This window comes from Carica papaya, chromosome 7 (genome assembly GCF_054855325.1).
Source record: "Carica papaya isolate Zhongbai chromosome 7, ASM5485532v1, whole genome shotgun sequence".
NCBI classification, from domain to species: domain Eukaryota; kingdom Viridiplantae; phylum Streptophyta; class Magnoliopsida; order Brassicales; family Caricaceae; genus Carica; species Carica papaya.
In genome coordinates this window covers 29,473,425-29,494,730 of record NC_142315.1, presented here as the reverse complement: position 1 = coordinate 29,494,730, position 21,306 = coordinate 29,473,425, and the positions used below count along the sequence as shown (strand labels likewise).

Here is a 21,306-nt window from a genome sequence, read left to right as displayed (position 1 = left end):
TATATAGTCCTATATGTATATATCAGCAAATAAAATGTGGTGGGTTCTAGCTAACTCAAGTTGGTATATATATATATATATATTTAAATTTGGAGAAATTTAAAAATTAAAAGGTAATAACTCGTTAAAAAAGTGAATTAAAATAACCCAAAAAAAAAATCAAAGTACTTAAAATTTTAGATGAATAAAAATTATATAACCTTAAAATATTGTCATTATTATAGAGAGAATATTTGGTGGGTGATTTTAGTGGGAGTTGTAAGTTTTGTCATTTTTAGGTCAAAGTCAAACTTGGAGGAGACCCATTTTCATTTGTACTGAAAATATATATACACATACATATATTGAATCGTGTGATAAACATGAAAGTCTATAGATACATGTTGTGATTAAGGATACTAAATTTTTTTTATAAAAAATTAAATTAAGTTTTTAAACAATTATAATTATTTCAACTAAAAAAAATCGGTAGTAAGAGAATATTCATTTTTTTTTTATAAATATGATAAATTTTACTAAAATTTAATTTAAATTTAACCACTGTAATCTTATTAATATATTAATAAATTAAGATATTAGTTTTATTAAATCAAATATTATAAATCGACTACTTCTAATCCATAATATACTAAGTAATAAACTATAAGTTCTTAATAAATTTAAATTCATGACTTTTTTTTTAAATAAAATATAAAAATTTTAACTACTAAACAACCATTGCTAATAAATTTGATGAACTTTATAACACACTATTCCATATTCTCAATATAATTATATATATATATATATCATTTTAGTATAAATTTCATCCACTTATAATTAAATTAAGTGTAAACTTAAAAATAAATTCCATCCCAATTTCTAAAATTATTCCAAAAATTAGTCTAACAGTGTCCATTAACATTACAGTAATTCAACAATATCATACAACAACTATATAATATTGTCTGAGTAATTTTATATTACTAATGAATTAATATAGAATAATATAATTAAAGTAATATTAAAGATTATATAAAAAAAAAAAATTGAAATTCCTCCATACATTGAAAGCATGTTTGCTCTTTAAGGAACACAGAATTGCCTATGAGGTGTCATTGCAGGCTGTACTTCACTGATCAAGTACGAGATTCGAAATTTGAATGTGATACAGAATTAGAAGGAAGAAGAAAAGAAACTACAGAGGAAGTGAAGACAAAACTCAGTTTCAAAGATATATATATATATATATAGTTAGGTTAAACTGCTTATAAGATTTATAACAGAAGTTTTCTGAAAAAACTAGCAATAAGTTTTATATAAGAAGAGAACTTTCTTTCCTTTCCCCCCCCCCTTAAAAACATCTTATTGCATTACAATATGTGTGTAACAATAAAAAATTGAGAAGATTTTTATATTACAGGTGCTATACTGAATGACATAAATGCTTCTGAAACCTATGAGAGTCTCAAAATTGAGAAGAAGCATTCAAGATCTTTTAACAATGATTGTAGCAAAATAAGGATGGTAACTGAACTCAAGAGAAACCTTTAGTGATGGATCAAGTGCTCCTACCCGGCAAATAAGGTTTAGAGCCACAGCATTGTGCTCCGCAACTTGCTCTAACCGTCGCAGTTCAGCTAATCTGTCTGGGTCATTGGAAAAACTACTCTTAATCTCCTTTACAATCCTTTGAGCATCCTTGAAGTAGTTATACATAACTAGAGTCTGGATATAAAAAGTGAAAATCACTTAAATATGACCTCGGGAAGGATTACGAATCCAGTACATGGCTTCTAAAAGAACAAAAAAGATGAACTTAATGCATGCATGTAATACTCACGGAAAAGGAAGTGTAAGATGTGGATTCCTTGAATGAAGGATATGAAAAGTGGTCTGGAATACAAGCCTTCTGTAAAAGCTCAAAATGCTGAATGAATTTCTGTAATAGGAGAACATGTTAAAAATGGTAAGAATAAATCCATAATCATGCAGTTGATGCAAATATAGCTACAAAAACATGTGGTAAGAAAAGCCCAGATGATGAATTTCCAATTACTACACCTCAGCTCATTCAATGAATTCTATCAGTAACTTAAACTGAAGTGAAATGGTGAACCAAATAACTGATCCACAACATACCAAAACACCGAGAAGATTTGTTTACCTCATGTTCCGTATTAAAAGGGCTTGGACTGTTTAATAGCATCTGCTCATTCCTCAATGTAGCAAGCATCTGGAAAGAGAATGGACCAATGAATAGAGCACGGATTCCCAAGTCAGTATTAACCAGGAAAAACTTCATCCGGAAACCCGTCAATTGCAGTTCAAATTAAAGAAAAGTGCAACCAGTGTGCAAAACAGAAGCCATCACAATCACATTTTGTAGTATTCCTAAATGTAATAATCCATGATTAGGTAAAAATAGAGACAAGCATAATAGCCAACGGTCAATTACCACTGTAAGTCCTTCAGCGAGACATATATGGCACTGAAGGAACAACACTGCTGGTGGTATCGGAGATTCCTGCACCATATCCCTTGGAAAGTCCCTTTTCTTCTTCCCCTTCCGTTTAGCTGATCAACGGAATAAATTCAATGAAATCTATTTCAAAAAATAAGCATGATAAAGTATTTCTAATTCTTGTAATATCACATATGGGACAGAAGATATTTCATCATTGGCATATACAGAGGAATCGAACAAAGGATATGATCCCTTTATCTGAAGACGCCATGATCAAATGATCATTATGCAACATCAGAAAGGTGTTTCAAGTCTCAGAACAATGTGTTCGATTCCTAACCTAGAGAAATAAAGCAGACGAACAGAGACTCCATTAATTCAAATTTTAATAAATTAAATTTCCATACCCTATGGCTGCAAGCGATGGCAGCAACCACGCACTAGTAATACCATCCTTGCCTCAGAATTTAACAGATATTAAAAATATATCTCAAAAAGATACTTAACAGAATCTAACAGATTTCTTGTGATCTCTGTTCGTGCACCGGTTGTGGAATTTGGCTCATGGTTTATGGGATTGAGTTGGATTATTGCTAGATCAGTAAAAGAAGAGCTTTGTGCTTGGAGAGGACTCCACCAGGATAAGAGATTAAGACTTACTCCTCTGGCTACCCTTTGGGTTATCAGAGTAGAGAATAGAAGAATTTTCAAGGGCAAGGAATCTAAGTTTAATAGATTTAAGGATCCTTAGTTACAGATTTTAAGTTGTTTTATCAGAGATCATCCGCTTTATTCTAGCAAGAATTATCGGAATCTAATAGATATTTTGATATATTTTATATATAAGTTATACTTCCTTGGTGCTCTTGAATATAGTTTACCTTTAATTTTCAAAAAAAAAATATTGAAGATAAATGAGAAATAAAAAAGTAGCATATTTACCAGTGGCATTGCTCATAGCCATCTTAACATGTGTTTTCTCAGCAAGCCTGACAAAGACAACGTACAGATACCAGTATACCATGCAATATTCACTGGGAGAGTAGAGCTCCAACTCAAAACCCAACATCAGAAAACGAGAAGCTATCCAGTATGTTTGCTCCTCTATCCAATTGAGAATGTGTTTGAATATCTTCTTTGATATGTTCTGCCAAAACCATCATATCCTGGTCAAATATAGATTTTATTGACTAATGAATCATATTTTGATGATACTAAGCAAATGGGAAAATTTTCACAATTTATCAAAAAGCAGGTATATCTTAGGGTACACAGATGAATAACTCATACTCATTATAGGATGATCCACTTTCTATAATTTTATGATCCAACTAAAGGGGAATATAGAGGATTAAGAAACGATGTCCAGTTCATGCACGAATTAGATGGCATGATATACATACTAAACATACTATCAAGTTTAGCAGAAACAATGAAAATCACAAAGCCTGCAACCATTTTTTTTAAGAAACTATGGATAACATATTATGCCAGAAGCTCTCTCCTTCCAACCTTTTTTAAGCAAAATTTCCCCCAGATTTGCAACATATGGTGAAACTAATGCTTAAAAAAAAAAAAATAGTCGTTCCTCCAAAAAAGATTTTAGTTAATATATAAATCTTCATTGGAAAATAAAAGACTTTCTTCATTTGAATGTCAAAACAAAATATATAACAGAAGAATGCATCCAGCGATGTGTATCTATCACTTTCCTCCCAAGAGGAGGTTCAAAATTCTATTTATTATAAACTAAAATTCATGTTTTCGAAGCCAAAACCGAAAAGGAAATAAACAGCATATTGATGAAAATTTCCAATGTTGCATTCATCATATAATCTTAATGCCAAGAAGATGTGACATTAATTTGGCATCAGACTGGAGTATCCTTTAACAAGTATCTCTTGATTATAAGTGTGTAAAAAAATCATGTCTTGCTTCCATCTGGAGCCCATCAGGAAATTGCCAAGATACTTGAGAACAAAGACAAAGAAACAAGCTTCCATGAAAAAGATATCCTATCATAATGGTTAAAGATCATCCCAAGCTTCCATGTATTAGGTCATTCTCAAAAGACTTGAAAGGCAAAGAGAGAAACTCAGTAAGTTTCCATAAAAAAACAATTAGATACGAATTCACCCTGCCATTCTCATTTTTAGCATTTACAATCTAGTTTTGCCTTCAAAAGTTCTGGATGTTAATGTTTAAAGTACTTGATGCTGAAGTTATTAGATTGTTTGCCACTTGCCAATTAGGAACACAACATAAGCTGACGAGTTGCCCCTTGATATACTCAGCGATTTAATAGGTGCAATATAATACTCATCCAGAGGAGAAATAAATACCTCATTATTTGAAATGTCCAAGTCATCTCCAAACTCAGTTCTGAAAGCAAGTTCTATCTGTTGAAAAACATATACCGCACAAATTCAATATTATGATCTAATAGATGTCACATATAATTTTGTTTCCTCTAAAAAAGAAGAAAAACTAAAGTAGATCCAAGGGAAAATAAGATGTTCTCTAAAAAATGGAATCAGGTCACAGTGGGGAAGAAAAGGCAAGTTAGCCATAGTGGCACAACCTTCAATCAGGTACTAAGGATTTGATATCAAATCCCACTTTGAGAGGCTGTAGGAGTTTTACTATTAGTTGTCCAGATTATAGGTACCAAAGGATAAAGAAACGGATGACATTTTAAGTTCAAATGCAGTTGAAAGATAAAAGAAAGCAATAATGGTTTTTTACAAGTTTACAAGATGAAAAAAAATAAAATAATTTTGAAGGAATCTGGAATTCAAATATGAAATAGACCTGCATGTGGATCACACGCCAATCTTGTAATATTTTCCCCAACTTACGCCTCTGCCATGCAGAATTTGTACAAAGTATTTTAAGCAAATTGATCACCAACTGCATTGCCCAATGTGTTACATGTTAGATGACCTCCCTTGCAATAAGCCAGAAAGATACTAAAAGTTGTTTCTCCCACTTTATGACACGCTTCAAAATCTGGGTGTGATGAAGTGGGAGAGACAAAAAATTGAAATTTGATTCTTAAACTTCCTTCCATCTGCTGAGCCCCATTTTTCCAAAACAATCTAACCCAAGCATCTCTCTTATATGATGAAATAGACAAGGAATCTTATAAATGAAAAATAAATCTCAAATAAACTAAAAGCTTACAGAAGAAAGGAGGGTAGACGTCTTCACCTGTCCTAGTTGCACAACAGATTCATTTTTTTGAATATCGTGGCCCTTTGTGATATCGGGCAACATTGCAGCTTTAGTAATCACGGAAAAAAGGGGATCCCTCCCATAGAGCTTCCCACCTTGCACTAGCAGTTGCTGTTCATACATGTTCGAGGGTTGAAATCCAGTTTGATAATAGAAGACAATAGAAGCATAGATAAGAAAAGAAATGGATAAAAAATGCTTGAGAATACAAAGACCGTATGATCCCACATTATGCCTCATGTTACCACCTCAATTATGAAACACAAATTTGTAGTGGTGCAACTGAATCCAAAGTGCTGTCTTTTAGCCAGTAAACCCAAGAATTGGTACATAGTCAATGAATAAAAAAATGAAACTCTAGTCCTGTGCCCTATTATATACTGCACTCTAACCTCTACATCATCACTAGTCCAAAAACAATTGTAATGATTTGATATGACCACATTAAAATGTGTCTTGGCACTCAATTGAAATAATAACCTTTAGTGGTTAGCATGATAACAATTCCTGCGATGCTAGAATGTTCAGGTCTTTGTACGAGCATCAAATAGATTTTTTGGCTTTTCTTTTTTCCTAAATTTTAGATTTTTTTTTTATTTTATTATTGGAATGAACTTGGATATATGAATCATTGCAGTCGAAAAAGGGTAGTACGCATCCAACTTTTATTTCCTAGAATTGGCCCGATTTGTAGAAGATTGGATAAGCAATTTAGATTTTGAAAAGTATTCCTAAACAGGAACAGAGCTGCAGAACGACAAGCAATTTTAGTGAGACTTCAAGGAACAAAGAATGCTGCTAAAATATTCTGAGAAATATCTAATGTTTTCATCGCTTTCCATGGGCATCAATAACAAGATAAAACAAAATAAAATGTGTGCTGAAGCATCAGAGTGAATATTTTTCTTGGCAGAATATTGCAAATCCCGTAGCATGAATAGGAAATGAAGAATCAATAAAGAAAAGTGCACAAGAAACAAAAAAAAATTAGCAGCTATCCTAAAATACAAATGGGATAAAGACAGCAGGTGAAATATAACCTGGAGATGAGCTCTTGCAACCAAATCAGGTTGAGACTTTTGGAACTGAACCACAAAGCGCAAGACATCTTCTAAAAACGGATCGAGTGAGAATGAACATATGACATCTAGATCGTGAAGAAGTTTCTCAAAATATTCAATAGCCTGTCAAAGCAGACACGGTGTGTCATAACACTAAAATTGAATCACCACATACAGGAAACTAATTTCAAAACATTTTCACCTTCTTCCAACTTATGATTTTAATAGCACGTGGAGGAGTAGGGGCAGATAGTCTATTATTTAAAGTAGGATCGAAACCAACTGGTTCACGGCCAGATGCAGTTGTGGCTTCTTCAATACCATCTTCACAAGTTCCAGAACCGCTGGACCTGAGGAATTCTGCTGATTTAAGAATGGACTCAAGCTCTGATAGACAGGAAGCTATGTGTTTTCTTGCTAACTCCAGACCTCTTCCTTGAGGCCGTCTCATACATGTAAGAACATGAAGAAAATGCTGAAAAAAAAAAAGAAAAAAGGAGGTCAGTAAACATTCTGGCCGAGCAACCAATAATACTAATTATGGCTTATAACATGGAACAGGTTTGATACAAGCAAATAAGAACATCGTAATAAATAACCAGATACACTCGAGGAGAAGGCGAAATGAAGTTCCTATGTTTTACACTGAATTCTGTTGCCTCTGATGGTGCTCCTCCTCACCTAAAGCTCGAGGGGAGTGAGATGTGAGATTCTATCACTAACCAATAGCAGCTTATAGAACTATGGCTATAGCATTACCAAAAATATTACCAAACAAACTGAGAAAATGAAACAGAAAGAAACAAATTTTTCAGTGAACTGCTGCAGAGAAAATATAAACACCTCAAGAAAGTTTGGAAGTTGTTGAAAGAATAAGGTAATAGAAGTTTCGACGTCAGGGTTCTTAATCTCATGAGGACTCAAATGATGCAATGATGTCAGCAAAAGTTTAGAGGTCAATAAATACTTTAACTCGATTCAGCACTAGTTTCTTTGAAATTTTTATCTGCCCAATTGTTCTATTAGCTTCGCATTTTAATTTAAAATTTCAGAGACGGCATAAATCTATCACGACACTTTTCCACATTGAAAATAAGCCACCACCGCTGGATATTCCCAAATGGTACCTCATTGAAAAATTCACAAACCATGTGTGTAAGAAGCTGAAGTTAAAACCTTACTCAAACTACAGTGACAGAAAGGAGATATTTACAGGACATCATAGAAATGGTAAAAGTCGTAGACAAGTGTTCCGGCAGAAGACTGTATGATAAGGCAATAATGTGGGATAAGTATTTCAAAATAATAATAATAATGTGGGATAAGACCTTACGAAAGCGTAAGCGGCACAACAATGCTTTGCAATAACCTTCTTCCAACTCCGAATTGGGTTGTAATGGCTCTATATCTGCATAAAAAGGTATTACATTATGTATAAACTTTTGACACAGTTGGTTTGCAAGCAAGCATAATGTAATAATCCAAAGAAAAAAACAAGATGCCGTTTCTAAATGCCAATTGTCCAACAAGGCTCACAGTCAAAGACAAATGCTAAATTGTAAAAAAAGGTGGGACTAAATCCACAATTTTATCAATAATCCCAAGTGGCATAAGTGGAAACTTTTGGTTTACCCTGGTGCTATAAATATAGGTCTCAATCATTGCGTATAATCCTAAGATATCATACTTTATATTTGCATAACCAGATCAAGAACTCGAGAATAATTTTAATATAGTTATCTCCCTGAAGATAAAAGAATCAGACTCCTGACCAAACTGCTGATAAGTTCAAACCAAGAGACAGCCTCTAATCACTCTGACCCCAATGTTTGATTAACGTCTTTTTCTCAGGAAGATTATGCTCTTGCCAGAAGCTATTGATGCTCAAGATTCAGAGACCTCAATAATGAAGAAACTAATACCTCCGGGATACAGATAAAATGCGTCCTATCCTCGCCTTTCTTAGGTCATCAAGACAAACTAAATCTTGCAGAGTTGTACACCTAGACAAATCAGCTAAATCCTTTCTGGTCTTACAATATGAAGAATAAGCCAGAGAACATCAACACTTGAGATTCAGAGGCTTCTCAGTCAATGAAGTACACTAATACCTTTTCTATACTGATTAATAGGTCCTAGTTTGGCCCCATTTAGTTTGTTAAACAACTTACATTATTACCCAATCCAGACAGCTCCGCCAAATCCTTCAGATAGTACAATACGGAGAACAAGATGGAAAACTAATAAATTTGAGCAACTGGAATAACTACCTTCTACTACCCTGCTTTTAGATGATGGGGCCCTGGAAGCATGCAATTTACGACAAAGTGTTTCTTCAACAGCATTTAACATTGTTAAGCACTTGTCATCGCCATCCCCATTCAAAGGAAGACCATAGGTCATTGTGAAAAGATCCTCTTCCTGTCAACAATATAAACATGATCAAAGCTACATCCCTACTTTTACTCAAAATAAAAATGTCGATTGCAGGCAGAAGATTTCACATCTAGAACAACCATGAAAAAGCAATAGAAGAGAAGACAAAGAGAGAATAAAAGAACATGAGAAAACAAAGAACATTTATTTTTTACTGTTAGTCTCTAGTTTATCCTAACTATTTTTTTTCCATATTTTTAACAGAGATATAATTGTCATTTGCTTGGGCAAATTAACAAAATAGGTGGGCAAAACACTAATTGTCATTGGGAAAAAAGAGAGTGCTTAGGGAGTTTTTGCTAGTTGGAGTTATAAATGCTTGTTATTCAAATTTGCTTTGGTCTAGGTCATATAGGTCTTGGAGTCTGCCTTTTTTTTCTTTAGATAAAAAGTGTAATGTATGTATTAATATGGTACCAAAACCCAGGGGTACCGCCTATGTACAAAAATATTTACAGGTCTTGGAGTCCTCCTTTCCATTGTTCTTTTTTTTATCTTCTCTTTTCAGGAGATCTTAGCCTCTCTCTTATACTGTTTTCTCTTCTTCAATAGTGTTTCTTTTTCTATCCAAAGAATCTTAAGGAATTACAAGAAGACAGGAAGAGAATACAATAGGAGAGGATAGTTATACAACAGCCACCATTTGCAAAAACCTGTGTTCTTTAACCCACAAAGAGCATACTTAAAAAGGGACCTTTTGACAAAGTGAATGTGACAAAAAACAAGTAAAAAGTGCTACATCCCTTCAAATTATTGATTTAATATGGGAACCATATCAAAGGATTTCTCTATTTCTGCGATGAAACCTTTGCAATCTAAAAAAGTAGATCCATGTTCAGATTCAATATGAATTTAGGAAATATTTATCAAAAAGGGAAAGGTAAACCTTGAATTTGTTCCTATAAAAAATAAAGGTGAAAGAGCTGTTGGAATACTTTACTTCATGTGTACGTGCATCTGAAACAACCGAAACAACTGCCTTGCACGTCGCACGCATGACTCTGCATAAAGAATGCAATAGGGCATGTGAAGATGTCCTATCAGGCCTCAGAAGATAAATGCACGAAAACACAGTTTGTGCCAGTGAATGACCCTTGTGCCATGTTGCCTGCCATGAGATACTAAATTTTAGATGCAAACAAACTTGATCATAGTTGTGGCACGGGCACACAATAAATTGCCACAACCTATTCCATCGATGATGGAACATAACAAGGCACCCATAAGCTTTTTAAAAGAAAAACAGACTGCATTCACAAGGTACAATGTGGTGCCACCCAAATACAGAGAACTAGATGTTGTATTTCTAAGCTCCACCATATCCTCCTCATTGGAGAGGATGACCCTTCAACAAAAAAGGGAAGACCTAGAACCATAAATCTCAAATCCTGTTTCAAGGAGAGCAATTTCCATCAAAAGCTCTTTATTTTCGTTCTCTCTGAATGACCTGAAGTGATGGTTAAAGGGATGAGACAGAAACATTTATTCTGGCTCTTACAAGCTGAGACTCTCGCCAACAATTCAGCAGCAACAAAGCCCCCCAATATACACACCCATAAACGAATATATGCATGTGTAACAAGATATCTATGCAATTTAAAGCTACCATCTTGTCTCAACAAAAAGGTATAAACTTATCAACTTTTGTTGGGTGAGGAAAAGAAGTAAAATCTAAAGTCTTACTGAATGATTATCATACAAAAATTATAAGTACCTCACAAGCAAGAAGATGATCCATGATGTCAATAACACATTGAACATCAACAGTTCGATCAGAGTTTACAGGAACTGGAGCAGTACCATTTTCAACGGCTTCATCAACAGAGTAATATCTACAAACAATACCTGAATCCATTTTTGGGTCCATAATCTGTAAGAAGTAAACAAAAAGAAAAACTCCTTAAGTGTAGTTAAAGAAACATCTAGTCATCATAAATTTAAAGAGATTAATGCAGCACAAAACTCCTATAACACTGCATTCACATTCAAGGCCTTTACCAGTTGTTCCTCAAGGAAAAAGGAAAGACAAGAAGATCGAGTATACCTGCATTGTACACGTATGCATATGTAGACAGAACAAACTGTTTTTTCTACCAAAACAACAAATGTTGAAATTTGGATTTAACCCCCTTAAAAATGAAGTGTGTCAGAAATGCAAAAGACTAAGCACGCACCAATTAAAAGAAACTACAGGATGGAGGAGGGGGTCACAATTTCCTACCTTGAAAGGAAGAAAGTGTTAACTAATTTGTTGAGTGACTGATAACCTCACAACTTACATTAATAGAAAAAAAGCCAACTTTTATTTTGACAAAAGAAGATGGCCCAACTTTATTATTTATATTCTAAGCTAATCCTTGTTTATGAGCGAGATAACATGTTTAGCATATAAAATACAAACTAAATAAATACACAAGTTAAAAACAAATTAAAGCATAAAAAAACCAAATTATGAGAATCTATTAAATCGGCTTGCTAACGTTCATCTGAATCAGAGTGGTGATCAGCTGGTGTGGAAGTTGAATAGAAATGGTTTCTTCACAGTGAAATCACTTTACAAATTCTTGACACAGAGGAGAGAGTAGGAGACAAAATTTCCCAGCCAAGAATGTATGGAAAACAAAAGTTCCACCTAGAATTGCTTTCTTTGCTTGGGAACCATGGATAAGCTGATGAGAAGAGGTATTATTGGGGTTAACAGATGCTACCTATGCAAACAGGCTGCGGAATCATGTAGTCATCTACTTCTTTGGTGCCCAGAGACTTACAGCTTGTGGTCTATGGTTCTTTTTTTTTTGAGATAACAGGTTGTGGTCTATGGTGTATAGTTTAATCGGGATCTCTTGGTGATTGCAGGGTCTGTTAAGGAGGATATTTAGGCTTGGGGCAACTTATGTAAACAACAAAAAATTTCTAGAACTACTACTTTGATGCTGTTTTGGGTGATTTGGAAAGAGAAAAATAGCAGGGCTTTTGAGGGTACACAAAATGATATTCATAAACTAAACCATAGGTGGTTTCATTATCTTAGGCATCGTGTTTTGGGGCATGACTTATATAGGGAGGAAGATTTTGGGTATATAGTAGACACATTGACAAACTTGTAAACATTTTGCAAAGGGGTGGTATCCCCTTGGTACCTTATTTTCTTTAATATATTAGTTACTGTTATATTTAAAACAAAAACAAAAAGGGATCAGAATTTGGACCGACATTATGTGCTCACCATAGTAATAATCGATTGCATAACCAATTACATATAAATCATAATGTTACACAAAATGGCCCCTCTTCATGCTAATTAAACATAGAATGGATGACTCTGCATGAAAGACCTATTTTTATACTATAAAACAGGTGCTTTGACAGAAACCAATCATAGACATCAAGCTAGTGAATAAGAGGAAAAGATAGCAACGGCTACTGTGGTTGGAGTTAAATAATTGGTTAGGTGATTAATCATCCTAAAAGATTACATTGTTAGGAAAGATCCTGGACTATTATTTGCAGGAACAAAAATTTTAATAAGACAATTATAATTAAAAATACAAACCTCTAAAGCAGACATAGCAGCAAAAAGATTAAAGTTATCTCCGTGAATGAGTTCACCATCTCGAAGATCTGCAATGTATTTATCAATAATGTAAAATGTTAAGGGAGAATAATCAATACGAATGAAGCATGCTATACCAGCCTCTAATTCACTAAAGCTTTAAGAAAATAAAAGTTGCACAAAACTATAACTTGCATGCAAAATGTCAGAGATGAATGAGAATGCAAGACAATCAACTGAAGAATGATATGTACATTATACAGACGAAAAAGAGGATGAAACAACTTCACAAAATCCTTCCTGCCAGTAAAGAAAGCTAATTTGCATGTGAGTGTGGACATTAACAATTCCAAAATAGTGAAATGAGGGGGAAACATGTCTTAACTAGGGAGATAAGAGTGTGCAATAGAGTTTACTTAAAATAGATAGACTATCAAGAACCCAAACTAATTAGAGTAGTATCGAGTTCTTAATTTTTGACCTACTCATCCCAATAACAGTAGATACCAATAACTAGGATCAATATACCAGTCACTTAAAGCCATAACCCGCAGATCCTCCTTAAACCAAGGACAACAAAACCCTCTTCCTTATAAATAATACGTGCAAACACAAAGAATCAACCAAATGCGAGAAAATTACAAATCTCCTGACACGAGTATAACAACACTAGTTACCTTACTCAAAGAAAGTAGTAAACAAAAAATATTCAGAATTTCTTACTTCCTCTGTTTTTCCGTTCGAATTTTTACAGTTGCCAAATATGATCGAATCTAATAGCAATCATAATTTGAATTTGGAAAAAATATATGTAGATAGAGAAAATTTCAGAGACTGAACCTTTGCAAGCGGCAGCGAGGAGAGGCGAAACGTCAGCCCATACAGAGTTCTCGCCGGAAGGAATAGAAGACTGCTTGGGCGCGTGGCGTTCCATGGATGCCTCCTCTGTGCCCTTGTCGGCCATTGTCGCGTGCTTGGGGCTCGCACTGTGAAAAAACAAAATCAGTCAATGAGGTCTTCGAGTTTGATGATACTCTCTCTTCGTCCCTGCTTGGCGTCGCTTCCAATGAGGGAGGTGACAGCATGTGCATGGTGAAGGGCCTTGGGCCCTTAGCAAATAGGCATTAAATTACTGGCTGTCGGGCCATTTTGACCCGACCCAACTCCGAATCTTTTTAATTATTCAAGTATTATTTTTTAAAAGAAAATTACCCTTTCCAATTTGATATAATTTTAAATATATCATTATAGTTTTGATTTAAAGAATGTTAATATTGGTCAAATTCCAAAATTAAAAAAAAATTACATAAATCCTCAAAAATTATTGTTTAAAACACATGGTAAAGAAATAAAATCTTATTTAATAGAACTACAAACTCTTAAAAAAAATATATATATATATATATTGGATTAGAGGGATATTAATTATACAATTGCTAAAATATTTGTTCTATATAACTAGTAATTTGCTTAATGTTATAATTTAACATTAAGCCTTCTAAGCCAAATAGAATGATACAACATGTGAAACATGTCAAAGGGTTTTGCCGGACGATTGAGTTCAAAATGTCTTTGTACTTTCATCACATTTTTCTGCAGTTTCAGATATTCAATATCTGAAATATTTTGCAATATTGTTTTAATTTCGGGTATCTTCTGAAGCGGTATCTGAACAGAAAACTCACTCCAATCTAGAACATCACTAAATGGCAACACATAATGATCTGAAATAATCACCGGAACACATCCTGCACGGATTGCCTCCACAATTCTTGGGCTAGCGACCTCGTATCCGCTCGGGCACAAACAAAACTTACTATGTGCCATTAGTTTATTATAACTTTGACCCTTTGGTAAGTACTCAGAAACTTGGACGTCATTATCTTTTTCCTTCCAATGCTTAAACAAGATTGCTCGTACATAGCCATGAGCCCCACCAGCAAAGAATGCGAGAATGGTGCGTTTTTTAGGTGATTCATCGGGATCTCCACTTAGTGGGTTGAGCATTGTTGGAGGTACATTCACTTCTGGTAATGTTACATCTCTTATTGGTTCAAACCCTTCAGAAGTATTAGCATTACATAATACTCGTATCATATATTTGTATGACTCTGGATTTCCATGCTTAATTTCAGGAGCCTAAAATTTAAACAATTAAATCAACTCAATTAAGTTTCTTAAAAAAACGAAAACATAATTAAATAGGAAATCGAATCAATATATATTGTATGCATATATGTAAAATGAACTTATAAATAGAAGTAAAGAGAATTACCCAATCGTGACACGAAAGCATAAAATGGTCAGCTCCTTTTGTCATGTTCCAATACTCGTACTTTTTAGCGACAACATAAACATAGTCATTGAAAATGCGCATGAGGCGATCACGAGCATAGGTAGTGATAGGCACATAGATAAAATGAACAATGTAGACAATACTAACAGGGAGAAAGAAAACATGGGCTTCGTCAGGATGACGAGCCATGAATTTGCTATTTCCATTCTCCATCTCGTCGATGAATTGTCCCTCAATACCGTAAATCCCTTTCATGGGTCCACTATGAATCAACGGTCCGATTCCCTCCTTGTATGTCCATATCTTAAATTTCTTTATCATCTCAATATGACTCCTGAAAAAAGATTATATTAGTGAAATTGAGTCAGAAATTCAAAATTTTATAAATTTTAAATAATAATATAATATAAATATTATAAGAATTTAAATTACGATAACATTATAATTTCAAATTAGTTTCATATTCAAATTAAATCCAAGTCCTTTTTTCTAACTCTCCAATTGAAAATTTAAATATATTATTATAAAATTGAAAATATAATTAATAAAGTTAATTCGGGTATGAATTAAATATGTAAATTAATTATAAATAACTTCTACACATTAAATAAGTAATATAGAAAAATTAAATGATAATAAAATAAACTTTAAACAAACACAACCTAATACATATTACTCAATGTGTGTGTGTGTATATATATATATATAAAATAATAATTTAATTAATTGTATATTTTTATAATTACGGTATATAAAATGTTGCTAACACTAATTATTTAAATATTATAATTTAATTAGTTAAAATATCAGTCTTAATCCCCAGTCAAAATTATCAATATGTGCAGGGCAATTGATAATTATTAATTAGTCTTTAATCTATTTTGTAAACTGTCCAATATTAATAATTAATTATAATTTTATATTTTTAGATTCTAATAACACGAAAATCAATTAATTAAGGAAAAAAAATCTACTACAAATTAGGAAATTAAAAAAATTAGAACGGATCGTTCTAATTAATTACTTCCTAATCAAGTGTTAATCAAATTTGTCAATTAAACCAAATAATTAATTTACACGATTTTTTGAATAATATATATATATATATATAAATATAACGTAAATTAAATAATCAAATTAATTAATGTTGTTAAAAATCAATTTTGTGTAATAATGAAATTGAAAAAACGTATACGTACTGATGAAAGGCGTATGGGTTTCTGTAAATGGATCCTCTGGGGACGAAGGTCTCTTCTCTATCAGAAGTAAAGTTTCGTGCTTTAATGGCTTTATGAATGGCTGCTCTTGCTCTTCCTAAGTCTGCTTCTATTCTCTCCAACCGACCCTGCTTCTAATCCAATCACACATAAACGCCTATAGTAATATATATATATATATATATATATACAGCCATCCACGAAATATACACGCATCCATAAAATATATATGCATAGCTACGTTCTTGAGCCCATATGAAATATGGTAAACATACATACATATATATATATATATATCCATATATTCATGTGTGTTGAACCCATATGAAGTACTGTTTGAGGAAGCATGTGTCACGTACACACCTTAATATATATATATATATATGCATATATATCTTCTGGATCCATATATATACACAAACACACACACACACACACATGAAGTATTCTCAAAATAGAAAGCACAAGAATATTCGAACACATAAGCACACGGATGTGGTACATATATATAACATATATATGAACCCATTCAAACTATTGTTACAACTATGTATCAGAAAGCATATGCCGATTCTCAGATATATAGATTCACGTATATACATATATATACATACCGGACGGTCCGGACATGTACGAAGTATTACACGCTGACAAATACACAGATACACACACAGATAAATACATATATATATATATATGGGGATGTTTATAAGTTTACCTTGGTATGGCTAATAAGATTTCTGGTGGGTTTGGCGGAGAAAATATTAATGCGATCAGGAGGATCGTTAATGAAGATTTGGTTTGTGTTTAAGGGGATAAGGGATCTGAAAAACGAACGAGTATCAAAGGAGCTGGGGGTGGAGAAGAAGAGAACGGAAAGAAGAACTAGGGTTGTAAACAGAAAAACTAGTGAAGAACAATTATAAGAGCCACAAATCGCCATAGCCGCTCTGATCTTCAAGCTCCTTCTATCTGCTTCTTTCTTTGTGGTAGATGATCTTGTTAGGTAGAGAAGAAGAGAGGGACGAGATATATACATATATACATATATATATGAATATATTTACATATATCTCTATATTCAAAGAAGCATAACAAAGATACCCTCAATTAAGAAGTTGCCCAAACAGGTTAATTGGCCAAGATTTTCACGATCAGAAAATGAAATTACCATATCTACTTTTCAGAAACTACATGTAGGTTTTCTTTTACTATTTAGTTTTAATTTATTTTGATGAACTCACAAAATTAATGCATAAAAAAAATACATAATTTTTTAAATAAAAACTTATATATTTCACTATAATTAATGAAATATATATGTTTTTTTTTTGAAAATAAAAAAATATATATATATATAGGTATATATTTGTGCAATATATAGGCAAAAAATTATTATTGACAATAATATAGGCAACAAAATATTTAATTAATATATTTATTGACAATATATGATCGTCAATATCCTCTTCACACACGATACTTACTTACAATGTATAATTATAAAAAGTCCCACACAATAACTAGCATTTATATAAATGCATGTATATATGTCTATATAATATATGTACGTATATATTTATCTCTATTCATGATATCAAACCCAAGTGTCAAAAGCTTTGAATCATGGGTTGCTAGTGCTACATTTTTCTCTAAAAATTAAATCCAACACCATATTAATATATGTGATTTACCCATGATCCTAAATTATAAATGCATAAATATTAATATTTAAATAAATAATAATTATAGTAATTTTCCATATATATTAAATAAATAAATAAGTGTCAAAATAGGTAAAATTTTAAAATTCACTTTTAAAAAAATACCAAAAAATAATAATTTATTTACATATTATCAACTAAGAAAATAAAAAATTATATAATTAAACAACCCTTCAAAATAATTCTAAAAATTTATATTCGATCTCTTATATATACATAAATCATGATAATCACAAGATTTTGTTAACGTGTATGTATTGATAAATAGCATGTGGTAGGTCAAAGATATAAATATATGTTACTAAATTACATATATATATATATATATATATATAATCGTGTCATTAAATTATCACAAAATAAATTATTTTTTAAAAAAATTACCTCCTAATATTTTTAATTTTATTGGGCTGAGTAATCCATGGGCCCCCGGTTGTTCCGAAAGGCCCGATAGAAAATAATATTTTTAATATTACGTCTAATAAAATTAAATAATTATGTAATTTATTTTTTAATAAATAAAAATAAAATTTGAGTTTGTTGAAATAAATATATTTAAAATAAATAAATTTTTTCCTTTTTTTTTTTTTTTTACAAGTAAATTATTATATCAAATACTCGAAAGCTTAAAATTGAGTCTTCTCAACCAGACCGAGTGAAGAATCATATGAACAACATCAAACGGTTTAGCCGGCCGGTTCAGTACAAAATGTCTTTTCACCATTAACACTCTCCTGTACATCTTCAAGTATCTCTCTCGAGAAACACTCTGTAAAATCGTCTTGATCTCTGATATTTTCTCGACTGGAATTTCAATCGAAAACTGGCTCCAATCAAGAATGTCACTAAACGGCAACGAATAATTTACTGAAATTATAACCGGAACACACCCTGCATAAATGGCTTCCACCTCTCTGGGACTCGCCACCTCGTGCCCACTCGGGCAGAGGCAGAACCGGCTCCGACCCATGAGTCTCGTGTAGTCTAAGCCCTTGGGTAACTTTTCATAAACTTGAACATCATTGTCCTTCCCCTTCCATTCAGGTAGTAAAATTTTTCTTATCCATCCATGCGATGCTCCAGCGAAGAAAGCTAGTATAGATCTGTTGTTTGGAGGTAGACCCAGAGACGGTGGACCGAGTTTTCCAACTGGTAAGTAAATTTCCGGGAGTGATACGTCGATATGAGGTCGGAATCCTTCGCTGAGATTTGCATTGCAAAGAACCCTGATGAAGTTTTTGAACAGTTCTGGATTAGCTAAGGAAACTTGTGGTGCCTGCAGAAATATTTTAAACGCTCGTTAATTTTTATAATTTAAGTTAGGATTTTAAAATTTTGAAGAAGAAAAACATCAAAAACGTACCCAATCGTGACAAGAAGCCATGAAATGATCGGCGCCGGAGCTTCTGTTCCAATAAGGGTATTTATCACCGACGACGGAGATGTAGTCGGCGATCAGCCGCTGGAGCCGGTCGCGGGAGTAGTCGGCGACGGAGGTGATGGGTTTGTAGACGAAGTGGATGATCTTGGCGACGCTCAAAGGGAGAAAAAACACGTGAGCCTTGTCTGGATGCGGAGCTCTGAACTTGTTGTACGGCCGCTCCATTTCGTCGATGAACTGTCCTTCTATCGAGTATATATTGTTCACCGGACCGTCGTGGAAGATCGGCTGCTCTCCTTCCCTGTAGACCCACACCTTGAATCTCTTCACCATCTCTATGTGGCTCCTGAAAGCCATCGACGACGTCGTTTTCGTCTTCCTCAGCAGTTGAATTTTATAATCAAAAGATGAACAGGTGTTTTTGGAATTGGAGATTCCAGATATTTGTTTTCGAAAAATTAATTAAATTAATCAATTATCTTAAAATTTTGCATAAATTATTGGGTAAATTTTATTCTGATACTGTTGAATTAATAATATTATTAATAAAAATAAGATTAATTTTATTATCAATTTAATTAATCAGTTAAATTTATTTATTGAACTGTTTCTTAAAGTATTCAAATTAATTCTAATAATTTTAACTTTTTACGTTAGAAAATAAAATGTAAATAAACAGAAAATATTAATGACTAAATTATAATAAAAAATACTGAAAATTAAATTATAATAAATATTATAATTTGTTAATTTAATATAAGAATTTTATTTATTTATTTTTTTTCAAAGAAGATGAAATTGAAAAACTGAAGTGGCGATGCACAGAGAGGGCATGTTTGGCAAATTCATAAAGAAAGAAAAAAGAAACTCAACTGGTGAAAAGCATGAGGATTTCTGTAAATGGAACCTCTGGGAACGAAGCTCTCCTTCTTCTCCGACTCGTATCTTTTCAACTCAACCGCCTTCCTGATCGCACCTCTCGCTTTCATCAACTCCTCTTCGATTCTTTCCCCACTACTCTTCTTCTTCTTCTTCTTCTTCTTCTTCTCCTTCTTCTCCTCCTCCTGCTTATTTTAGCACACAACACAGATTAATTACCAGAACCGACATAACCAACATCACATATATATATATATATATATATACTTACTGCAACTTGGGTAGTAATCTTCTCTGCAAAAACTTCAGTGATATTACTACTACTCTTTTCGCTTCTTTTATCGATACCAGAGCCCTCTGCAGAGACGACTCCAGCGACGAAAACTTGTGTTGACAACAAGCTTGTGTTGTTTGCGTATGTATTTTCTAATCTCTGCCTAACGGGAGTGAAAGAGATGGAAGAGTAGAACTGGTTGATCACGGGGTTTCGATTGAAGTTTGAGCTTTGAAACACGAAGAAGAAAACAGGGAGAAGAAAAAAAGCTGGGAGTACCAGTAAAGAGCTCGTCGGGCAGTTTATGGCCGCCATTATCGAGTTCCTACCTAGCTTTTCATGGATAGAAAAGCAATGGCATCCAAGAGTATATATTCCGTGTAGGATTTTCTTTTCTTTTCCCTTTTTTCAATTGAAGAAATCATGCGTTGACTAGTAAAACCTACGTGTAGATATATATATATATATATTGATTTGTAATTTTATATATTTAATTTATTTAAATACATATCTTAATAATTAAATAATACATTTTTCTATTTTTGTTAAGTATTATTAGATTTCACATTGATGTAAGTGATTATATCTTTTGGAAAAAATAATAATAATAATAATAATCCCAATTTTATATTTTTGAAAATTAATATTCTTATTTTTTTCAAAAATATTTAATTTTTTTTTAAAAAAAAACCCAATTCCATATTTTCAAAAATTAATACTCTCTTTGAAGTAAAGTATATGTTTCCCAATATTGAGACATAAACTTCATTTATGTCTTACTTCATAAAATTAATTAAATCTAATA

The 21,306-nt window shown here is 32.7% G+C and overlaps 3 protein-coding genes across 9 annotated transcripts; all 3 read right to left on the bottom strand.

Moving 5' to 3' along the window:
• Positions 1–1,201: 1,201 nt before the first annotated feature.
• MAK10 (MAK10 homolog) lies at positions 1,202–13,816 on the bottom strand. Of its 4 annotated transcripts, none has more exons than XM_022043586.2 (16): positions 13,571–13,816; positions 12,731–12,798; positions 10,892–11,047; positions 10,118–10,285; positions 9,012–9,162; positions 8,070–8,149; positions 6,944–7,216; positions 6,721–6,864; positions 5,630–5,791; positions 5,258–5,356; positions 4,789–4,845; positions 3,389–3,593; positions 2,438–2,556; positions 2,147–2,215; positions 1,823–1,921; positions 1,202–1,707 (listed from the first exon to the last, which is right to left on the bottom strand). In XM_022043586.2, the coding sequence occupies exons 1-16, from the start codon at positions 13,692–13,694 to the stop codon at positions 1,468–1,470; spliced, it is 2,214 nt and encodes a 737-aa protein (XP_021899278.1). In that variant the 5' UTR covers positions 13,695–13,816; the 3' UTR covers positions 1,202–1,467. The 4 variants fall into 4 exon arrangements, with proteins under 4 accessions (XP_021899278.1, XP_021899279.1, XP_021899283.1 ...); XM_022043587.2 differs by having other exon boundaries at positions 5,657–5,791; XM_022043589.2 differs by having other exon boundaries at positions 1,380–1,628.
• Positions 13,817–14,071: 255 nt separating this feature from the next.
• LOC110815698 (putative glycosyltransferase At5g20260) lies at positions 14,072–17,263 on the bottom strand. 3 transcript variants are annotated; one of them, XM_022043611.2, is made up of 4 exons: positions 16,962–17,263; positions 16,226–16,377; positions 15,006–15,360; positions 14,072–14,869 (listed from the first exon to the last, which is right to left on the bottom strand). In XM_022043611.2, exons 1-4 carry the CDS (start codon positions 17,184–17,186, stop codon positions 14,207–14,209), a joined length of 1,395 nt encoding a protein of 464 aa, XP_021899303.2. In that variant the 5' UTR covers positions 17,187–17,263; the 3' UTR covers positions 14,072–14,206. The 3 variants fall into 3 exon arrangements, with proteins under 3 accessions (XP_021899303.2, XP_021899304.2, XP_021899305.2); XM_022043612.2 differs by having other exon boundaries at positions 16,226–16,374; XM_022043613.2 differs by having other exon boundaries at positions 16,226–16,371.
• A 1,097-nt stretch (positions 17,264–18,360) lies between these two features.
• On the bottom strand, positions 18,361–20,893 carry LOC110815780 (putative glycosyltransferase At3g42180). 2 transcript variants are annotated; one of them, XM_022043717.2, is made up of 4 exons: positions 20,499–20,893; positions 20,222–20,415; positions 19,331–19,694; positions 18,361–19,243 (listed from the first exon to the last, which is right to left on the bottom strand). In XM_022043717.2, the coding sequence occupies exons 1-4, from the start codon at positions 20,814–20,816 to the stop codon at positions 18,578–18,580; spliced, it is 1,542 nt and encodes a 513-aa protein (XP_021899409.1). In that variant the 5' UTR covers positions 20,817–20,893; the 3' UTR covers positions 18,361–18,577. The 2 variants fall into 2 exon arrangements, with proteins under 2 accessions (XP_021899409.1, XP_021899410.1); XM_022043718.2 differs by having other exon boundaries at positions 20,222–20,412.
• Between the last annotated feature and the right edge of the window lie 413 nt (positions 20,894–21,306).

Excerpts from the sequence above, each read along its gene's own strand:
- MAK10 (XM_022043586.2), bottom strand. The coding sequence starts at position 13,694 with ATGGCCGACAAGGGCACAGAGGAGGCATCCATGGAACGCCACGCGCCC. Across the intron at positions 7,217-8,069 it reads GCCGCTTACGCTTTCGTAAG|CATTTTCTTCATGTTCTTAC; the intron begins GTCTTATCCCAC and ends TTTTTTTTTCAG. Across the intron at positions 2,216-2,437 it reads TCGCTGAAGGACTTACAGTG|ATGCTTGCTACATTGAGGAA; the intron begins GTAATTGACCGT and ends TTCTCTTTCCAG.
- LOC110815698 (XM_022043611.2), bottom strand. The coding sequence starts at position 17,186 with ATGGCGATTTGTGGCTCTTATAATTGTTCTTCACTAGTTTTTCTGTTT. Across the intron at positions 16,378-16,961 it reads ATCTTATTAGCCATACCAAG|AAGCAGGGTCGGTTGGAGAG; the intron begins GTAAACTTATAA and ends TGATTGGATTAG. Across the intron at positions 15,361-16,225 it reads AACCCATACGCCTTTCATCA|GAGTCATATTGAGATGATAA; the intron begins GTACGTATACGT and ends ATCTTTTTTCAG.
- LOC110815780 (XM_022043717.2), bottom strand. The coding sequence starts at position 20,816 with ATGGCGGCCATAAACTGCCCGACGAGCTCTTTACTGGTACTCCCAGCT. Across the intron at positions 20,416-20,498 it reads AGATTACTACCCAAGTTGCA|CAGGAGGAGGAGAAGAAGGA; the intron begins GTAAGTATATAT and ends TGCTAAAATAAG. Across the intron at positions 19,244-19,330 it reads TGGCTTCTTGTCACGATTGG|GCACCACAAGTTTCCTTAGC; the intron begins GTACGTTTTTGA and ends ATATTTCTGCAG.